General features: G+C 38.4%; 1 protein-coding gene across 4 annotated transcripts in view; it reads right to left on the reverse strand.

Moving 5' to 3' along the window:
• Positions 1 to 5,263: 5,263 nt before the first annotated feature.
• Positions 5,264 to 21,757, reverse strand: part of LOC126298408 (PRKC apoptosis WT1 regulator protein-like) — a 52,027-nt gene continuing 35,533 nt past the window's right edge. For 2 of the 4 annotated variants that reach the window (XM_049989727.1, XM_049989726.1), the window contains exons 6-8: positions 17,459 to 17,502; positions 7,022 to 7,181; positions 5,264 to 6,814 (exon numbers count right to left, since the gene is read on the reverse strand). In XM_049989727.1, the coding sequence (XP_049845684.1) occupies positions 6,626 to 6,814; positions 7,022 to 7,181; positions 17,459 to 17,502 (393 nt within the window). In that variant the 3' untranslated portion in view covers positions 5,264 to 6,625. The remainder of the gene's footprint in view (positions 6,815 to 7,021; positions 7,182 to 17,458; positions 17,503 to 21,757) is intronic. The other 2 variants (XM_049989729.1, XM_049989728.1) reach the window with 1 other exon arrangement.

Consider the following 21,757-nt stretch of genomic DNA (forward strand, 5'->3'; position numbering starts at 1 on the left):
TTGCTAGTCCATGAAATTAACGAAATATTATTTTAATATATTTTGCTTGTCAATTCAGCAAAGTCTTATGGTAATTTATTTGGTATTTCACACCTTATAGTGAAAACATGTATTGCATACAAAAGAATAATGAGAATGCTACATAGTGCTCACATAGAGATGTCTTTTATTAGGCATCACTACACATTTTCTGAGAAATTTTTCATCAAAATCTGAAAAGAAATTTAATGTTTTCAACCACAACAGACAAAAAATATCTTTATTACCAAGCACTACAGCTGTCAGTGGCTCAGAGAGGAGCACAACATGTGACCACAAAAATCTTTCATCACTTACCCACTAACGTAAAATATATGAAAGTAGTAAAGAAAATTTAAAGACTTGCTTCTATGGTGTAACACACAGCACCAAGCTTGCAAGACTGAAAAGTGAGCCAGATTCTAGATCAAATCCAAACAGTGGATTAACAACAACCTGCCTGACTGATTTTTATGCAGTTTCCCATGATTGTTTATGCAAATGCTGGGCTGGTCCTCACAGTCTACCTCAGAGAACACAATACACAAACTGTTAAAAATATGATAATACACAGAACAAAGTTTACACAATTCACAGACAGATGTGTGAGATGGCATACACAACTTCCTTCCCTAACATTACCCTGATGATTTCAGCATCATGAAGGACATCCAGCTGTAAAGCTAATGCAGTGAAAAATTGCCAAATATTAAAAAAGCACACCCTGCACAGGAAGGGATAAGCACTGGGGAAATGAAGCTGTAAAGCTAATGCAGTGAAAAATTGCCAAATCTTAAAAAAGCACACCATGCACAGGAAGGGATAAGCACTGGGGAAATGAAGAATAAATCATTCTGGACTTGTGCTATTCTGGAAACGAATTTCAATTAGAAACTAGTAGTATGCTTAGTAAGGGTTTCTCCAAATGTAAACTTAATTGAAACATCCACATTCAACATGTTGATTGGCACATACATGGTGATGGATGTTTCACTGTCATGTCATGGCTTTATGTGTAAAGCCACCATTGGCCTCATGGCAGTCAATGAGTTAAGATTCAGGAAATGATTCATTTATGAATAAACAAAACCTAGAAGGAGTCATTCATTACCAAATCTGTATAATGTATTACCACAAACAGAGAATCACTGGTTTACATGGAAGTGTGAGAATGTTAGCAATGAAGAGAAAAGTAGACGACCGTGAAAAGTGGTTGAGGTATATGTGTGCAAACAGTTGGTGCAATGACAAAGAGAGCAAACATTTCATGACAGTGACAAATCTCATAATCACAGCCAGTTATTGTCACAAGTAGCAGAATTCTACACGGATGCACTAAAACTGACCCTACACTCTGGTAAGAGTACAAACAATGCTAGCAATCATGTAAAAAAGCAATGGAAGGTACACACGTGCCAATACAATAAATGTCATTTACTGCCATTCCTGTAGCATTTTTTCTTGCACTGGACCAGAACACACATCCTGGTTGGCCTTTGCGTTCACAATCACTGATACTCCAACATGCTCGATATGTCAATGTTATTCTAATAGCAGTCCCTCTTTTAAAATTGCTGTGATTTGTTATTGTATGGGCTGGAGGCATTTCTCTGACGGGGGCAGTAGTGTGCCACACAAATTACTGAATATCAGCCATATTGTGTAGATGTCAGCAATGTCTTATGGTTTGATTTACAGGAAGTTCCAAAGACCTAAGAGATTTCAATGCCTCGACTTTGTACTCACATTCAGATGTTGAGATTGCTTCTTACAGCATGCAATTGCAGTTGCATCCAGGCAGCAGTGAGGATTGTCACTATAGAAGACAGGGCATGTAACAATAACTTTTTCTAGAGTCCAAATCATAGTTTAATATATGTAAAATGTTTTGATGTATTTCACCTTGTTGACATATGAATCCATCAGCAGTGTACTGGATCAGTTTGTACATGTCATCTGTGGTGCTTCAGAATGAAGCAAGTTGGTGTCAACTTTTGAATGTAGTGCTCCTTTAAGGCTTTGTGATATCAGTGAACATAAAAAACATAATCCACACAGAAACATGTTTTATCTAATCATGTAATTATTTTCAGTCCTCATATTTCACTATCATATTTTCAAATTCACTGCAACCAAGAAACTTGGTGGGCACAAATGAGGACAAGTTGCTCACATTTAACTCTGCTGCAAATTGCCCCATGTCATCCACAAAAGATCATGGATGGACCAGAGTACATATTCTTACTTTGTAAGGAAGTGATAGTCAACCTGGTACAGTATGGTCATAATTCAGCTACAATTGTTTTCTGAAATGCATTCTTCATAGACTGGAATGTCTGCCACTGCTGGGTAACACGTAGCACAGTACATGGTAGCTCAAATGCGAAATCAACCAGCTTCTTTTCAGCATGACAATGAGTGCAACTGAATGCAAATCATTCCCTTTTGGCATGAGCATCAAAATAAAATAAGAGAAATCAGAGCTCGAACAGAAAGGTTTAGGTGTTCGTTTTTCCCGCTCGCTGTTCGGGAGTGGAATAGTAGAGAGATAGTATGATGGTGGTTTGATGAACCCTCTGCCAAGCACTTAAATGTGAATTGCAGAGTAGTCATGTAGATGTAGATCCTATTACACAGCAAATAAGATACAAAATGCTTTGTACTGTGTCTGTCAACACACTGAACATTAATTCATCTAACCCAAACTGTTGCATCTCACTGTAGTATACCTTCCAGTAATGTATTAGTCATCTTGTCAACTTGTTTGCATTAAAATCCGTCTAAATGAACACAATATCATATAATTGCCCACTTTGCAGGAACATTAGAGCAAGTATGTAACCAACTGACAAAATTTATTTGCACATGTGTAAAGCAGGAAGTATTTCTAGAAATACTGCACAGAAGACAATGGACATTTTAGTCTCTAGGGTGGTTGCACACTAATGTAAGCACTTATTAGTCTACATGATGAAGGTAGGACACTTCTAATTTAGATGAAATGTCATACATAAATCAGGACCAGGAAGAAATCAATGAGTGAGTGAGAGAGAGAGAGAGAGAGAGAGAGAGAGAGAGAGAGAGAGAGAGAGAGAGAGAGAAGTGTAGTGTGAAATAGAGTGTCAGAAGTGTAGTGTGAAATAAATATGCTGTGACCAAATTTTCTGTATTAGAAGAAACCAATTTACATGCATTTCCATAAATTGGTGTTCAAGAGATGTGTAAAATTCAAACATTCCATCATGGTAATGGGAATAAATTGTGACACCACATGCAAAGCATCTAATTTGAGAGTAGTTACTGTGCCTGTTACAGTGTGTGCAGAATAATCTAGGTTACAATGTTTCTGACTGCATGTTGCAAAAACTTGGTATACAGTATTTGAGTCTTAAAGACCACTATGGCACAGGAAACACTTAGTGACACTATTTTTAACATATTAGAGACCAATCATCATTACCTAGAGGTAGCCAGTAGTAGCCTTTCCTAGCTCCGGAGAAGATTCCAGGGCCAACTAACACGTAAGGGAAATATGGACAAGGTCAACCATGTGTAAATACCAAGCAGAGTTATCTTTTCTTACTATACAGCTCCAATCAATTTATGTATAACATCCTTTAAGTGGTTGCTCCTTAACCACTCATATACAATCTCCCAACTTTAGCAGAATTAGTGTAGTTGTGTATTATTAACTTCATGTAAGGTATTGTCTACCCTGGACAGTGATGCTCTTTGAATTTAATGTTACACACCCCTGGGATAAGTTATAAAGCTGTCAATATCATGGAAACTGGACTGAACTGGCAGCACCAGTGTTCTCGTCTGATGGCATCCTGTTAGGTACATTCGTATCATTGCATGCGTTTTCTAAAGGTATTATCAAGAGGCACAATGTTCTCCACAATAAGCCAACTTTTTTCCTAAGTACATATTGACCTAGGTTCCATTTGATGCTAATGGTTAATGACTCAGACCAACACGGTTGTAAAGTACCTGCTAGGTGATACCATTAAACATTTAGATGTGGCACCTCACTTGCTTCCTGTACATATATCCAATTGAAAATGCAGGTTATGCTTAGCCACATGATCCAAAATAGGCTGAGCCTCGGTAAATCCTGTACTGCCATGAGGACATCACAATTTGTACATGGATTTTCTTTTTACCCCACCAGCAGAGGCACAGCACAAGCAGTAAGTGCCAGACACAGCCCATAATCAGTATGCAACAAGTCTGTTTCTATATACGAGGGTTGGAACTTAAATATTGGCAACTATTTATTCATAACTGATACAAAACAGTTACATGTTTGCACCTGTTACTGTCTTTCAAAGTAGTCCCAGTGTTCTGTAGAACCTGTTGCCAGCATTGTGAAAGGTGTAGACTCTGTTCGGTTTATGGTGCGAATGGAGCGGTCTACTGCCTGTTGAATCTCTGGAGCAGTTCTGAAGCGAATGCCATGAAGTGGTTCTTCATTTTCAGACTCAAATCAAAGTCACAAGGACTTAAGTCTGGGGAATATGGTGGATGGTACAGTGCTTCCCAGTCCCATCGACGGAACAGAGCAGCCACAGCTTGCGCTGTATGCATCCGCACATTGTTGTGCAAAATGATTGGTGGGTTGCATTCCTCCACGGCAGACCATCAATGCACAGTATTACTGTTCATTTTTGGCGTATCACCTGCAACCAGCTTTGCAGAAGAAGCGACGACACATTCTGCGCAACTCGCCCATCATTTTGCACGACAATGCGCGGGCACATACAGCACAAGCTATGGCTTCTCTGTTTGGTCGATGGGACTAGGAAGTACTGTACCATCCACCACATTGCCCGGACTTAAGTCCACGTGACTGGTTTTATTCCAAAGATGATGGAACCACTTCGTGGCATTCACTTCAGAACTGTTCCAGAGATTCGACAGGCAATACACCACTCCATTCGCACCATCAACAGAACAGGCTCTGCTAACAGTATACTATGCTTTCCACATCACTGGCAATAGGTTCTACACAGTGCTGGTGACAACTCTGAAGCAAACATTTAACTCTTTTGTATCAATTGTGAATAAATAGTTGCCACTATTTAAGTTCCAAATCTCATACTTAACAAGTTCCTCTAAAATATCCAACAATAATGTGTCTATTCCAACTTACAAATATAGTGATATTACCACTACTTTCATTGCACAAACATAGAATCTGAAGAAGAATGAAATAATCTGATATTAAGAAAAAGGCTTTGCAAACAGTTTTGAACAGAATTTATTTTCACACATTAATACAGAAAGGGGCTACATGGTGTCATTTTTACTGTACAAACTGATTGGTTTTGTTGCGGAACATTTATAACTCAGAAAATAAATTCAAGGGTAACATAATGTTACGAATATAAACAACTTCAATATATCATAATTAGTACACCACAGTTGTTACAGTATCGTCAAGTAGCATCCACACAATTCTGCTGAATCACTCAATCTGTAAATCTACATATATATAAAAAATAGCTACCTTTACAACAGGGCAAATTATAAGAAGAGACTACTGACATGCAATTAACATGTGTACATATCACCGTTAAAGAATTATTACATTACAATGACCTCATCTTGTGTACTTGGAAGACTAAAAGAAAAGTTTCTAATATCCAGCATAACAACGATTGAGAATAATAGTTGCACTTTTAATACTGATGGAAATGGCCACAAAATTCATATAATTTGCTAGAAGTAATGCACAAATAGATAGTGCTGTTAATTGCTATTGATTTAAAAGGAAAAAAGTTACATCCAATGAGTACACATTAATCTGGACAGGGACCTTTATCACAGATTTTACGTAATAAGACAGTTTCCATTTATAATTAGTATACAGCCTTTTCACTTATCACACATTACAGTTTTGTCTTGACATTAATTGAAGACAACCTGAAACAACATTTATGCAACAACAAAAAAAAAAGACGTAATAGAGTTGGGAAGAAGCCCACGACAAGCTGAAGCTTTCGGGTCGGTCCGTGAAGCATACTCAGATGACTCAACTAGCAGCCAACTGCCCATGAAGTGCTGGGATTCGGACTGATTCCTAGTCCAACACATAGTTTTAACTTGTCACACACATCATGACATACAACTCTCAAAATACCAAAATACCATTACAAAATTACATATAAAATATAATAAATTACAACTAAAATAATACTAATAATAAAATATTGCCAATGATGTCATTAGAAATTGAGTGTTACATACACACCAGTTTCAATAATAATAATAATAATAATAATAATAATAATAATAATAATAATAAAATGAAAAGGATACTGCAGGTGATAATAATAATAATAATAATAATAATAATAATAATAATAACAGAAGCAGAGTACCACAGGCTTCCTGTTTCAGTCAAATATTCATACATTCACGCAATGTATAAGCTATGATTATTTTTTATATATATTTCAATCTGCAGATGTTTGAAGCAAATGCGTGTACTTATATTCTATAACACAAACCAATCTAAGAGAGAAATAAGATGCATAATAAAGAAAAGGAAGCCTAAAATACTCATCTACTGGCGTAACAGTAAATTCTGCAACATGAAAACTCATTTTGCTGTTGCTAATGAGGCCATAGCACGAATGAGAGCTGCATTCTCCTCACGCAGCCGATCACGTTCAAGTGCAGTCTCGCGTTGTATCTGTGCTATGCGTGCTTCCAAAGTGGTAATCTTACGATCACGGTCCTCCAGTAGTGAAAGCAGTCTTCGATTCTCTTCCTGAGCTCTCTCCAGCAACTAATGAGTGGAAAAAAAAAAGAATTCATTTTCATTACACACAACACATCTTGTAAATATAAGGTACACAAGAAAAGTCCGTTAACTTCAGAAGAAAGGTTAATTTTTAAACAAAGTGACTAAAAATACAGCATAACTTGTAAATCTTGAAAAATACAGAGTAAGATTCATAAATTAATATATTGGCATATAAACTTAACACTATACCTCTTCTGGGTTATCTCCTGTAGGTGTACCAGGACGCTGCCGACTATGGCTGTCAGAAGCATGCACAAGACTGCTAACTGTAGAATCTGATTGGTTCAGGCTGTCAAACTCTTGATTATCTTCATCATCTGCTTCAAGATCTGATGGACTGAAACGGAAACTATTAGCTTCTGAAGAAAACATTTAGTAATTATACGGTATAAATGTACTTCATTTCTTTAAAATATGTTTGCTCTTTCACTTGTATCATGGCTAATTTCATTAGAGAGTTAACAAATTTAGATGCTCAAGGATACAGAAAGAAAATTCCCAGCTTCATAAAAGAAAGCATTTTAGGGCGCAGAGTAAACTATGAAAATAAACCATCAAATGACTCAAAATATATCAAGCTGGCTCTTCCTGAATATCGGATTATGTCTTAGTACTGTACTACTTAGTTGCAATGAATTACTGACATCCTCACACAGTATAATCACAATTAATACAGTATATAAGAACCACAAGTAATTAACCAAAAAAGTATTACAACTTTTGAAATATTATAAAAGGAAAAAGAAAACTTTTTATTAAATTTATAGGCACATTTCACTGTTACAGAGGTAATATCGCATCTGCTACGCATTGACAAAGTTGAGTATAAAAGTAGATATAAATTTAAATCAAAAATTCACAAGAACAACACAGTGCCATCATTATTTCTAGAAATACACCAAATGGAAGAAATAAATTGAACTGGACAAGGAGGGACAAAAATCTCCATTCATGATCAGAAGCAATGGTGAGAAACATAGTCAAATCATAGGAGTGTGTGTTTCCAGATATGTGTCACATTAAACACATCTGGGCTTGAAAGTACTGTATATACAGGGGTTCAAGAAAAACCACCATCAGGAATGCATGCTTGAACGTAAGTGCCGATGGTAGCCATGTGTGCAGGCTGAGCTATTTATTTTGCCAAGAACAGTACCTCTGGAATGTCCTCAGCACACTGCAAGTGTCAGCTCTGATCAGGACACTGTCCTGTGTAGTTCTGAGTGCATTGTGTGGGAGACAAGTGAATTTGAATAACAGCGAATTGGTGGTGCTCGTATTGTGGGTGCTTCTGAAGTGTTTGGTGTTTCAAGAGGCACCCTATTGAAGACTTATACTGCATAAAGAGAGAGAGTGGAAAAATATCTGCTAAGGAACAATGCAAGCAGAAGTGTGACTGACTGACTGACTGACTTTGAAGAGGAGTGTAATGAAAATAATACTGTCAGTAGCAAAACAACGAAGGGAGCTCAATAAGCAGCCCGGGATGGAATTCCAAAACCACTAGTCAGTGAAGCAATTGCCCACAACACAAAAATGTGTTGCTGAAACCATTACACATGGAAGATGGAACAATGGAAGAAAGCCATTTGGTCATACGAGTCTTGTTGCAAACTGTTTCCAATTTCAGAATGAGTATGTCCCAAGAGCAAAACATGGTGGGTGTTTTTGCAGCTTTAATGTTTCTGTCCCCCCCATGCCTCAGCGACACAGATAGCCGTACCGTAGGGTATCTTCTGAGAGGCCAGATAAACGTGTGGTTTCTGAAGAGAGGCAGCAGCCTTTTCAGTGTTTGCAGGAGCAACAGTCTGGATGATGGATCTGGTCTTTTAACACTAACCAAAACAGCCTTGCTGTGCTGGTACTGCGAACGGCTGAAAGAAAGGGGAAACTACAGCCATAATTTTTCTCAAGGGCATGCAGCTTTACTGTATGGTTAAATGATGATGGCGTCCTCTTGGGTAAAATATTCCGGAGATAAAATAGTCCCCCACTCAGATTTCCAGGTGGAGACTACTTAAGAGGGAGTCACTATCAGGAGAAAGGAAACTGGCGTTCTATCGATCGGAGCGTGGAATGTCTGATCCCTTAATCGGGCAGGTAGGTTAGAAAATTTAAAAAGGGAAATGGATAGGTTAAAGTTAGATATAATGGGAATTAGTGAAGTTCAGTGGCAGGAGGAACAAGGCATTTGGTCAGGTGAATACAGGGTTATAAATACAAAATCAAATAGGGGTAATGCAGGAGTAGGTTTAATAATGAATAAAAAAATAGGAGTGCAGGTAAGCTACTACAAACAGCATGGTGAACGCATTATTGTGGACACGAAGCCCATGCCTACTAGAGTACAACAAGTTTATATGCCAACTAGCTTTGTAGATGATGAAGAAATTAATGAAATTTATGATGAGATAAAAGAAATTATTCAGGTAGTGAAGGGAGACGAAAATTTAATAGTCATGGGTGACGAACTCTATAGTAGGAAGAGAAGGAAACGTAGAAAGTGAATATGGATTGGGGGTAAGAAATGAAAGAGGAAGCCGCCTGGTAGAATTTTGCACAGAGCACAGCTTAATCATAGCTAACACTTGGGTCAAGAATCATGAAAGAAGGCTGTATACATTGAAGAAGCCTGGAGATACTAGAAGGTATCAGATAGATTATATAATGGCAAGACAGAGATTTATGAGCCAGGTTTTAAATTGTAAGACATTTCCAGGGGCAGATGTGGACTGACCACAATCGATTGGTTATGAAGTGTAGATTAAAACTGAAGAAACTGCAAAAAGGTGGGAATTTAAGGAGAAGGGACCTGGATAAACTGACTAAACCAGAGGTTGTACAGAGTTTCATGGAGAGCATAAGGGAAGAATTGACAGGAATGGGGGAAATAAATACAGTAGAAGAAGAATGGATAGCTTTGAGGGATGAAGTGGTGAAGGCAGCAGAGGATCAAGTAGGTAAAAAGATGAAGGCTAGTAGAAATCCTTGGGTAACAGAAGAAATATTGAATTTAATTGATGAAAGGAGAAAATATAAAAATGCAGTAAATGAAGCAGGCAAAAAGGAATACAGATGTCTCAAAAATGAGATCAACAGGAAGTGCAAAATGGCTAAGCAGGGATGGCTAGAGGACAAATGTAAGGATGTAGAGGCTTATCTCACTAGGGGTAAGATAGATACTGCCTACAGGAAAATTAAAGAGCCCTTTGGAGATAAGAGAACCACTTGTATAAATATCAAGAGCTCAGATGGAAACCCAGTTCTAAGCAAAGAAGGGAAAGCAGAAAGGTGGAAGGAGTATATAGAGGGTCTATACAAGGGCGATGTACTTGAGGACAATATTATGGAAATGGAAGAGGATGTAGATGAAGATGAAATGATAGATACGATACTGCATGAAGAGTTTGACAGAGCACTGAAAGACCTGAGTCGAAACAAGGCCCCCGGAGTAGACAACATTCCATTGGAACTACTGACGGCCTTGGGAGAGCCAGTCCTGACAAAACTCTACCATCTGGTGAGCAAGATGTATGAGGCAGGCGAAATACTCTCAGACTTCAAGAAGAATATAATAATTCCAATCCCAAAGAAAGGTGTTGACAGATGTGAAAATTACTGAACTATCAGCTATCATGGCTGCAAAATACTAATGCGAATTCTTTACAGACGAATGGAAAAACTGGTAGAAGCCGACCTCGGGGAAGACCATTTTGGATTCTGTAGAAATACTGGGACATGTGAGGCAATACTGACCCTACAACTTATCTTAGAAAATAGATTAAGGAAAGGCAAACATACATTTCTAGCATTTATAGATTTAGAGAAAGCTTTTGACAATGTTGACTGGAATAGTCTCTTTCAAATTCTGAAGGTAGCAGGGGTAAAATACAGGGAGTGAAAGGCTATTTACAATTTGTACAGAAACCAGATGGCAGTTATAAGAGTCGAGGGACATGAAAGGGAAGCAGTGGTTGGGAAGGGAGTGAGACAGGGTTGCAGTCTCTAGTCGATGTTATTCAGTCTGTATATTGAGCAAGCAGTGAAGGAAACAAAACAAAATTCGGAGTAGGTATTAAAATCCATGGAGAAGAAATAAAAATGTTGAGGTTCGCCGATGACATCGTAATTCTGTCAGAGACAGCAAAGGACTTGGAAGAGCAGTTGAACGGAATGGATAGTGTCTTGAAAGGAGGATATAAGATGAACATCAACAAAAGCAAAACGAGGATAATGGAATGTAGTCGAATAAAGTCGGGTGATGCTGAGGGAATTAGATTAGGAAATGAGACACTTAAAGTAGTAAAGGCGTTTTGCTATTTGTTGAGCAAAATAACTGGCCATGGTCGAAGTAGAGAGGATATAAAACGTAGACTGGCAATGGCAAGGAAAGCGTTTCTGAAGAAGAGAAATTTGCTAACATCGAGTTTAGATTTAAGTGTCAGGAAGTCATTTCTGAAAGTATTTTTATGGAGTGTAGCCATGTATCGAAGTGAAACATGGACGATAAATAGTTTAGACAAGAAGAGAATAGAAGTTTCTGAAATGTGGTCCTACAGAAGAATGCTGAAGATTAGATGGGTAGATCACACAACTAATGAGGTGGTACTGAATAGAATTGGGGAGAACAGGAGTTTGTGGCACAACTTGACTAGAAGAAGGGATCAGTTGGTAGGGGCATGTTCTGAGGCCTCAAGGGATCACCAATTTAGTATTGGAGGGCAGCATGGAGGGTAAAAACCGTAGAGGGAGACCAAGAGATGAATACACTAAGCAGATTCAGAAGGATGTAGGTTGCAGTAGGCACTGGGAGATGATGAAGCTTGCACAAGATAGAGTAGCATGGAGTGCAGCATCAAACCAGTCTCAGGACTGAAGACAACAACGTTTCTGTACTTTTGTCTACCTCTGCACAAATTTTAAAGGTACAGAAATCCATACCAAAATTACTTCTGCCTTTTCTGTGTGTTGTCAAGGATTGTAAAAATCAGAAAGCTAAATGACAATGCTACACAAATGATCAGAGAGATGGGTTACAAATAAATTAAATCCTGACATGGAAGGCTGATAGAGTATTACTTCTAAATTGTGCTGCCAAAGTATTATTTCTAGAATCCTGATTTCTCATTGCATTTTCAGATTAACTGGCAAACAATAGAGTGTTGTGGCAACAACAACAAAAAAGGAAAGTAAAAATTAATTGCATGTATTTGAACTGTTACAAACAAACCTGAATGACAACACACGAGGAGAGTATTCCTCATTATTAGGACTTTGCAGAACTCAGCACTGTTACTAAGTTATGCCTTAATAAGAAACTGACAATGCCTTACATCCCGGCAAGTGTAACTGAGGCTGGGTGACTGTTACAATACACTTCTGGATTTCTCCTCACAAAAACAGCGCTTTTGGAGTCTGGACAACAGCTTTTGTGACTTACATAATCTGTATTATCAGTAACTTATTCCCCCTTTCTTCTAAGCTATCTTCCACAGTTTTATTTTTGCTGTCCTTTAGTGAGGATTTTCTCCCTCTTCTTTTGGTCACAAAGTCTCCCTTTTGAATATTTTTCATATCACTCTTCTTTTGTTACTTGCCTTCCTGATTTATAATTTTGTAGATGTATTTGTGCATACTAAATGCCGTAGGTTTTATGAACATGAATCACTTCTACCAATTATGCTACCTGTATGCCTATGTCTTAACATTCTAGAACTCAGAATTTGATATATGGCATTTTTCCTCTGAATATAAGCATATCTCAATGATTTGGGGTTTGTAAGTAAGTCAAGAAGGACTCTTTGTAACACCCTACAACAGGCACTAAATCGAGTATGAATGTTTAAAAAAAGTTTCATTTTACTGTTACGTATATTAACAGCAGACTTTGTCTTTAATTATTTCTTACTTATTGTAAAGCAACTAACATTTAACTGTAAATACACTTGCATAAGCAGAGAGTAATGAAAGAAGTTTCAAATTTAACCAGAAAAGTTGCAATAAAAACAGGCGGGCAAAATGCTGAGATGTATCAGTAACTCAATATATCCTGTATGTTTTAGTATTATAGCTTTAGGAGAAAAAAAATTATCGAGGAATAAATGCACCTGTAAACTGGTGTTTTCAACATTACTGCCAGTAGTGGAGTACAAGCTCCGTTCAGCGAGTAATTATCCAACATATATATATTTTAAATAGAGGTTTTACACAAATGTTCTTACTCCATTGCAAATCTACAGGACATTTAAAAAATGGTTCTGAGCACTATGGGACTCAACGTCTGAGGTCATCAGCCCCAGAACTACTTAAAACCTAACTAACCTAAGGACATCACACACATCCATGCCCAAGGCAGGACTCGAACCTGCAATCGTAGCGGTCGTGCGGTTCCAAACTGAAGCGCCTAGAACCGCTTGGCCACACAGGCCAGCTCAGGATGTTTTAAACTTCGTAAGAACTGAACTACAACTTTTACACTAAATTTACTGTAACTTTCTAGTTTCAAAAATGGACTTTTACCTCCATCTACATACATACTAAGCAAGCAGTTGTATGGTGGATGCTGAGAGGTACCATGTACCACTGCAAATCTCCTTTCCTATTCCATTGGCCACACAGGCCAGCTCAGGATGTTTTAAACTTCGTAAGAACTGAACTACAACTTTTACACTAAATTTACTGTAACTTTCTAGTTTCAAAAATGGACTTTTACCTCCATCTACATACATACTAAGCAAGCAGTTGTATGGTGGATGCTGAGAGGTACCATGTACCACTGCAAATCTCCTTTCCTATTCCATTCGCATTTGGAGTATTGCAAAAAAGACTATCTATACACCTCGAAAGAAGCTGTAATTTCTCATATCTTGTCTTCATGGTCTTTACGTGAAATGTATGCCTGTGGCAATAGACTCATTCTGAAGTCAGTTGCAAATGCCTGTCCTCTAAATTTTCTCAGTAACGTTTGGCAAAAACATTCACTCCAGGATCTCACATTTCAGTTCACAAAACTTTTCTGTAACCCTCGAGTGTTGACTAAACTTACCAGTAACACATCCAGTGGCACGCCTCTGAATTGCTTCAATATTTTCCTTTAATCCATCCTGGTGGGTATTCCAAATAATTGAGCAGTACTGAGGAATGGGCCATTCAAGTGTTCAATATGGGGTCTCCTTTCTGAAAGACCTTAAGGTTCCAAAATTCTCCAAAAAAACTTAAAAATTCTGTCCAACTCAACCTATATCATTTTAGTCACTCAACAACCATACTTTCTCATATACTCAAGTGTCACTAGCAAACATTAGCAGATTGTGGCTCAACCTGCCCATCAGATTGTTCTCTCTAACATTCCTGACAATATCCTTGTCTCTGATGAACACTTACTGATTAGGAAAATGTACTAGTTTCTATTTCTTAATAAGTCTGAGCCACTCACATATCTGATTATCTATTCCATATTCTTGGGACTTCATTAACAGTCTGCAGAGGGGCACCATGTCAAATACTTCCCAGAAAGCTAGGAATATGGAATCTAGCCTGTTGCCCCTCATACATGGTTCGCAGGTTATTGTGCAAGGAAAGGGCAAGCTGAGTTTCGCAAGAGCAATGCTTTTTAAATCTTTTACATCTCATGAAAATTTATTATATTTAACTTTGAATATGTTCAAGAATTCAACAGAATACCAATGTTAAGGACATTGGTCCTTAATTCTGTGGGTCCTCTCTTCTACCATTCTCACATACAGAAGTCACCTGCACTTTTTCCAACCACTTGGGAATTTATGATGGGCAAGAGATTCACGATAAATGCAAGCTAAGTAAAGGGTCAGTACCGTACAGTATTATCTGCAAAACCAAGTGAGGTCTTCATCCACACCTTGTGACTTATTTGTTTATTTACTCTTTCTGTTGCTCCTCAAGGCCAAGGATACCTATTTCTCAGTCCTCCATAATGCAGTCTGCGTGACAGTCAAATGACGGTATGCCTGGTTGGTTGGTCGATTTGGAGGAGGAGACCAAACAGTGAAGTCATCAATCCCATTGGATTATGGAAGGCTGGGGAAGGAAGTCGGACGTGCCCTTTCAAAGGAACCATTCCAGCATTTGCCTGAAGCGATTTAGGGAATCACGGAAGACCTAAAGCAGGATGGCCAGATGTAGGTTTGAACAGTCATCCTCCTGATTTCAAGTACAGTGTGCTAACCACTGCGCAACCTCGCTGTGTGATAGTATGCCTGTACAATCCTCCAGTGTGAATGATATGTTTAAAGATTAAATTTGAAATATCAGTTTGCCTTTTGCTGTCTTCCATTGCCACACCAGACTGGTTAGGAGTGGCTGGATGGAAGCTTTCGACCCGCTTAGTTTTTTTTTTTTATATGTAGGGCCAAAATTTTCTTGGGTATCGGCAAGATCCCTCGAAGGTAACCTGCGGAAGTTGTATGCCTCACTTGTCAATCTTTTTAGACACACGAATTTCTACTAACTTTTGTCTGTCGACATTTGCTATTCTTTTTTGATATGAGATTGCAACAATCTCTACTTTATCATCATTTTACATATTTTGTTATTAAACCATGGTGGATCTTTTCTGTACTTAATCCTCTTACTTGGCACATACATCTCCAGATCACAATTCAAAATAATGTTTAAGCTTTGCCCGTAATTCCTCTACATCATATTGGAGCTAAATGATGACCATTCATTGAATAGAATGCTAACAACTGCTTATCTGAAGACAGTTTTCAGAAAATTGTTCACAACTACTTCACTAGACTGGCTAACCACACCACTTGCAATGAATCCACAGATATCCCAGTCTATGCTCAATACATTAAAAGTCACTTCCAACTGATACTGCACGTTTGTGGTATTTCCACGCTACTTAGCATAGACTTTCTTGGAATGATTCTACAACTGTTAAGGCAGAATCAGGTGGCCAGTAAAAATATCTGATGATTAACTTGCTAACTTTAATTCACCTAGGCTGGTTACTCACTCACAGATAACATCACTGACACTTTTTCAACCTCAACAGAGACAATATTTTGGTCGATTAATGAACAATCCCCTCCTATGGTGCCTAACCTGCCTTTCCAATACATGTTCCATGTCTCAAATATTTTGGATCTTTCTACTTCAGGTTTCACCTAGTCCTCAATTTCAAGAATAATTTGAGTGTGAGAACTTTCTTGGAGCACAGTAAATTCAGGATCTTTGTTATGAATGCTTCAGCAACTTACTGTCAAAATTTTGACAGCTTAAGTGCCATTACATTGCATGTGACTGATTTCTCTTTTTGCATATGAACTGATAAGCATTCATCAATGACCTCAAACTATTGCCTAGCTTAAAAAACTCCCAAAATACTCTGCTACCTGAGTAGCTCTTTCCTATGTGTAGTGCAGCCCTGATCTATCAAGTGGAATCCTACAATTCTTCTCTCCATAACACAGGTATAGAAATCTGAAGCCAAGATCATCACAGAACTGATACAGCTTCTGGTTGAGGTACTCCCGTTTGGTTCCAAACCAAAACAACCTGAAATTCCAATACAATAACTGCATGCGAGGCTAGCAGCCATCACCACTTCTGCCAGCTGCCCTTATGAGCTGTGGATACCCTCACAACCTGAGCGACAGGTGTCACTGTTGCCAACAAGTCACATCCTGCAGATGACTGTGCCTTGCTCCTTTGACAGCGGGAGGGAGCTCCGCCTCCACCTCTCATATGCGGGCCTCCAGCAAACATACCACACGAAGCAATTCTTACTTTTATCCTTAATATTCAGCATCCCATTACGAATGAGCAACTTTTGGAACAGAGTATAGATAAACCTCACTTTGTAGAGGATGAGTACGTGATCACCAATGATACCCAAGAATTAATGTTGATGCAAACTGTGAGAGGCTGGACATTGGTTGGAAGGGCCAGAACAAATTTTTTTTAAAAATTCAACATCCTCTCAATCCACCTAAATCAGATAACACCATGACAAGAGGTGATAATGACCTACCTTGCTAAATTTTGCTATCCCAATTCATGGATATTAAAATTTTGGAATGATGTCCATGCTGACTAAATTAAGATGAGGAAATCTGTACCATGCCATCCTGCTCTGATTGTCATGGCAAGCATTCTCACTCAATGTAACTTATTTTGTTAACTGACTACTTACGACACTTCCCTCAACCCAGAGGCAGAAAGGGCAAAACATAGTTGGGTAGAAAGCCATTTTAGCCACTTAAAATTTAACTACTCCTTTTTAAGCAAACACGCTAACAGTGAAGGATTTTCCCATAGATATAAATGGAAATTTGATTTGTACAAGACAGACAGATCGACAGTTGAGGAAGCATTCAGAGCCAGTATCAAAATGTCAGCATTTTGCATAAGAGGGATTTATGTCTGAGCAAAGTACTGGCTGAGCACACTGTTGCAAAAACTGAAAACATTTTATCTTAGCTTTGTTAAAAATATTTTAGTGTAACACATTTATTATCCAGGAGAAGTATTTTACAAAAAACAATGGGAAAACAAGGCTTCATAAAAATTCTGATTAGGTAGTGATATACTTGGCAATACGGTTTAATTGTTAGTACTATGAATAGGGAACATACTCCTTACCTTTTATTCCTCCTCTGTTGGAATGGTTTGTGAGTGACACGATCCTAGAACAACAGTAGTCATTTAATCAAATGTCTATTGAACTTTGATCAATAATGGCACACAATATTTTTAAACTGGTAAATCAGTTTGACTTAATACTGATAATATGCACTAGGCACAATTAATATTACTTGTAGAACATATAGGTCAAGGAGTTGTCTACCCCATGTTACAAAGCTATAGGACACAGGATAACAATCACATCTAAAAAGTTCGACAAGATTTATATTGAAGTAAAAATTTAAGTTTATCAGAGGAACCTTGATATTACCGCCAGGAAGTTCACCACATTCTCTCTCTTCACCCTTTTCATTGTAATGGTGTCATCATATTTTTCAACTTGCTTTTTTGACACCAAATTTACAAGATGCTCTCAGACACTATCCAGTAAAACAGCATAAACATGGATCCTTGTGAGGAAATATTTACAGTGTTCAAAAATTATGCACAATTTCTATTCTTGACTAAATATTTTACTTTGCAGCAGTGTGATCACTGTTGTGAAATTCCCAAAAGGAGAAGATGAAAACTGAGTACTCGGCAAATTTGAATCTGCACCCTGGTCTTTTATTAGTAACATTCAATAGCCCACTGTTTTACCCTGTCAGTAAGTTTCATCTTATTCATGCATTTCTTACATGCGAAAGTGAATCTGTGGCTTGCCAGCAGTTATAAATTTATGCATAAACTGTCCAGTTCTTTTTAAAATGGGCCAAATATCTTTTTTCATATTTTCTTTATGTAGCATTTAGCAAATGAAGCACCCGCCTTGCACAAAGCTTACTCGTGGCTAATTTTTCATGTGGCCTGTACCACACTATTCCATCTGATATACCTATTATGTACACTATTTCATAGGCCTTTAATCTTAGATTTTCAAATACCAAGTTGTTTAATTTCTCAACTTTTCATGATAGCAGCTTTGGGATGTTATTCATATGGATCATCTTCCAGAGACGTATGGCCATTTCAAATTCAGCTGTCCATTTCTTGAACACTGAAGGGCATATTTCCTATAAACCATCAACTTTGAAAGCTTCTGAAAATACAGTGTAAGCACATGTGGCAGCCCATGGCATGATATTTACACATTCCCTGTGTCTCCTCACTTTTTGAATTATTTGATGAACCTACTGAGTAACCAATTACTTCACTTGTTTTGCTTCATATTTTTGAAGAGCATCCAAAATTCTCTCTCTCTCTCTCTTTCTTCCCCCCCCCCCCCCCCCCCCTGTCCAGGTGATTGGGTGTCACTTGGGTCATACATCTGTATGCGAGATTTCCACACTCCTAAATGCACTGTTTACAATGTGATAATGAATTTGAAACATGAAGGGACACATACAGCACAAAAGCTTATAGGCCAACTTCATCTGTTGACTGACAAGACACTGCCGACAGTTTAAGAGGGTTGTAATGTGTAATAGGCAGACATCTATCCAGACCATCAAACAGGAATTCCAAACTGCGTCATGATCCACTGCTAGTGCTATGACAGTTAGGCAGGAGGTCAGAAAACTTTTGATTTCATGGTCGAGTGGTTGCTCATAGCCACACATTGCGCCAGTAAATACCGAACGATGCCTCGCTTGGTGTAAGGAGTGTAAACATTGGATGATTGAACAGTGGAAAAACATTGTGTGTAGTGATTAATCATGGTGCACAATGAGGCCGCAGTGTGGGTACGGCGAATGCCCGGTGAACATCATCTGCCAGCAGGAGTAGTACCAACAGTAAAGTTCGGAGGCACTGGTGTTATGGTGTCATTTTTCATGGAGGGGTCTTGTACCCTATGTTGTTTTGAGTGGCACTATTACACCACAGGCCTACATTGATGTAGTAATCACCTTCTTGATTCTCAGTGTTGAACAGCAACTTGGGGATGGCAATTGCATCTTTCAACACGATCGAGGACCTGCTCATAATACACAGCCTGTGGTGGCGCGGTTGCATGACTATAACATCCCTGTAACGCACTGGCCTGCACAGAGTCCTGACCTGAATCCCACAGAACACCTTTGGAATGTTTTGGAACACCAACTTCACGCCAAGCCTCACTGATTGACACTGATACCCCTCCTCAATGCACAACTCCATGAAGAATTTACTGCCATTCCCCAAGAAACCGCCCAGCACCTGATTGAAAATATGCCTGCGAGAGTGAAAACTATCATCAAGGCTAAGGGTGGGCCAACACCATATTGAATTCCAACATTACCAATGGAGGGCACCACGAAAGTTATTTTCAGCCAGGTGTCTGGATATTTTTGATCACAGTGTATTATTCAGCTAGCACTGAACTAAGTCAGTCACAGTTCTGAATATAAAGTCTATCAACGAAACAATCTTAATATACTGACTCACTGATCTGTGGATGTCAATCACAAACAAAAACACCCATACCCCACACGGAGACTGATTCTCTATCACACCAGCTGTCAATGGTGAGGTAGCACTAAAATTTGAAAACGCTTCTGCACTTTACACATTTCAGATCTTACCCATGTCTTAACACTTGCAGCCTGAATCTCATTACACCATCAAGCCTAACTTGTAATGATCTGGCTGTGACATTAAGATCTGAACATCTGAATGTAGCATACTGCACAATGCTGGACCACTTCTGAGATGTGAATTAAGAGGGAATTGATTCTTGAGATTGGTGACGTGTCAACACAGGACTTTTCTGTACAGAACTGCAATTACATTATAAGGTAGGATGGTAGTGTGTTATTACATATCAGTACGACCCCCACAGGCATCACAACATAATTGCCTGTTTCTGTCAGACACCAATAGCAGTCATATGGGATTTGGTGGACCTATGGTGCGCGTCCGCTGAGCCACACCTCCAGTGGCTCTGGACTACGAGCTCCTTCTGCCACCAGGATGTGGGATGGCCGGCGGCAGCCACAGTCCACTCGCACTTTGAGCCTCTCTACTGTGTAATGCTATGCAGATGCTGCCTTGTTGCAGCTCCAACACCGCTGTTCATGCCTTCATACGGGAGCCTCATCCTTAGTGCTATTGAATGAACTGGCCTCTATTTCTTGCTAAATTATTTGTAATAAGTCTTCGTATGCTTGTACAAATACAAGTTAAATATACCTTCTGTTTACTGTGTTGACAAATTATTTCTGCTTCTGTCCAGCTTTTGTACACCAACATTTGCCGCACTCTGTAGCCCACCTCTCCTTACCACTGCGTACGAATTCGTACACAACAGGGAGCAAGAAATGGGTGCCATATTATCTGCTATGACCACAGATGCTGTTCAATATTTTGAGCCAAATCGTGTTCACTGTACTGTATCTAGATTGAGATAGAAGTGCGACTTCACACACTGTCAAAGGTTGGTATTCCTATATTGTAGGAAGAACTTCGTCTAATGCAATTTCTAGATTTTCTTTACTGTGATACATCATTTAATCTTAATGAATTTAAAGACAGATGGTGATAAAATTACTTAATCAAATTAACAAAAGAGCTACCTCTATGTTTAATAGTAAGAAATATGCAATTTAATAGATAAGCTTGACCTGGTATCAATCATACATAAATGTTATATGCTGCTGTAGATCAAGTAAAGAAGGATTCAGATAATCACACTAATCAACTCACATTGATGTGTTTTGCATTGTCTGGGAACAATTTATGTCATTATACAACATTCTTTCTAGTGATCACAAGTCCAGTTGCAGAAGCTCACATTGTACTGTCATTGCATAGATGTGGAGTTTTAACATCACTTTTGCCAGTGTATCTCCACGATAATTTTTTTTTTTTTTTTTTTTTTTTTTTTTTTTTTTTTTTGTGACAACTGTGGTTCATCCCCACTGCTATACTTTTTTAGTGTGGCCTCTCAAAGTTCAGTATAAGCCATCACTGCCTTTGACATGACTGCTCACCATACACAGAATATATTACACGATTTTGAAAAACTTCGTCCACACGACTGTCCCCAACGATCTGTTGGCACTTAAGAGTCAAAGCGGCATGCTTTTTTCTCTACGCCTAACATCTTATAAAGGTGCTATGTTTGGAAACACCCATGTTTCAATTATTTTGATGATAACAATATATATTTCTAACATTTTCTATATTAAACAAAACATCCAACAAATAAAATAAGAAATTTTCATTCCAATAATTTGCATTGCTTAAATGATCTCTCAACATGCAAAGCCAGCGACAGATAAAATACAACAGAAGACTTCTCATATACTATCTGCTTAGCATCATAATCAAGAAAAAGAG

This window comes from Schistocerca gregaria, chromosome X, assembly GCF_023897955.1.
Source record: "Schistocerca gregaria isolate iqSchGreg1 chromosome X, iqSchGreg1.2, whole genome shotgun sequence".
NCBI lineage: Eukaryota > Metazoa > Arthropoda > Insecta > Orthoptera > Acrididae > Schistocerca > Schistocerca gregaria.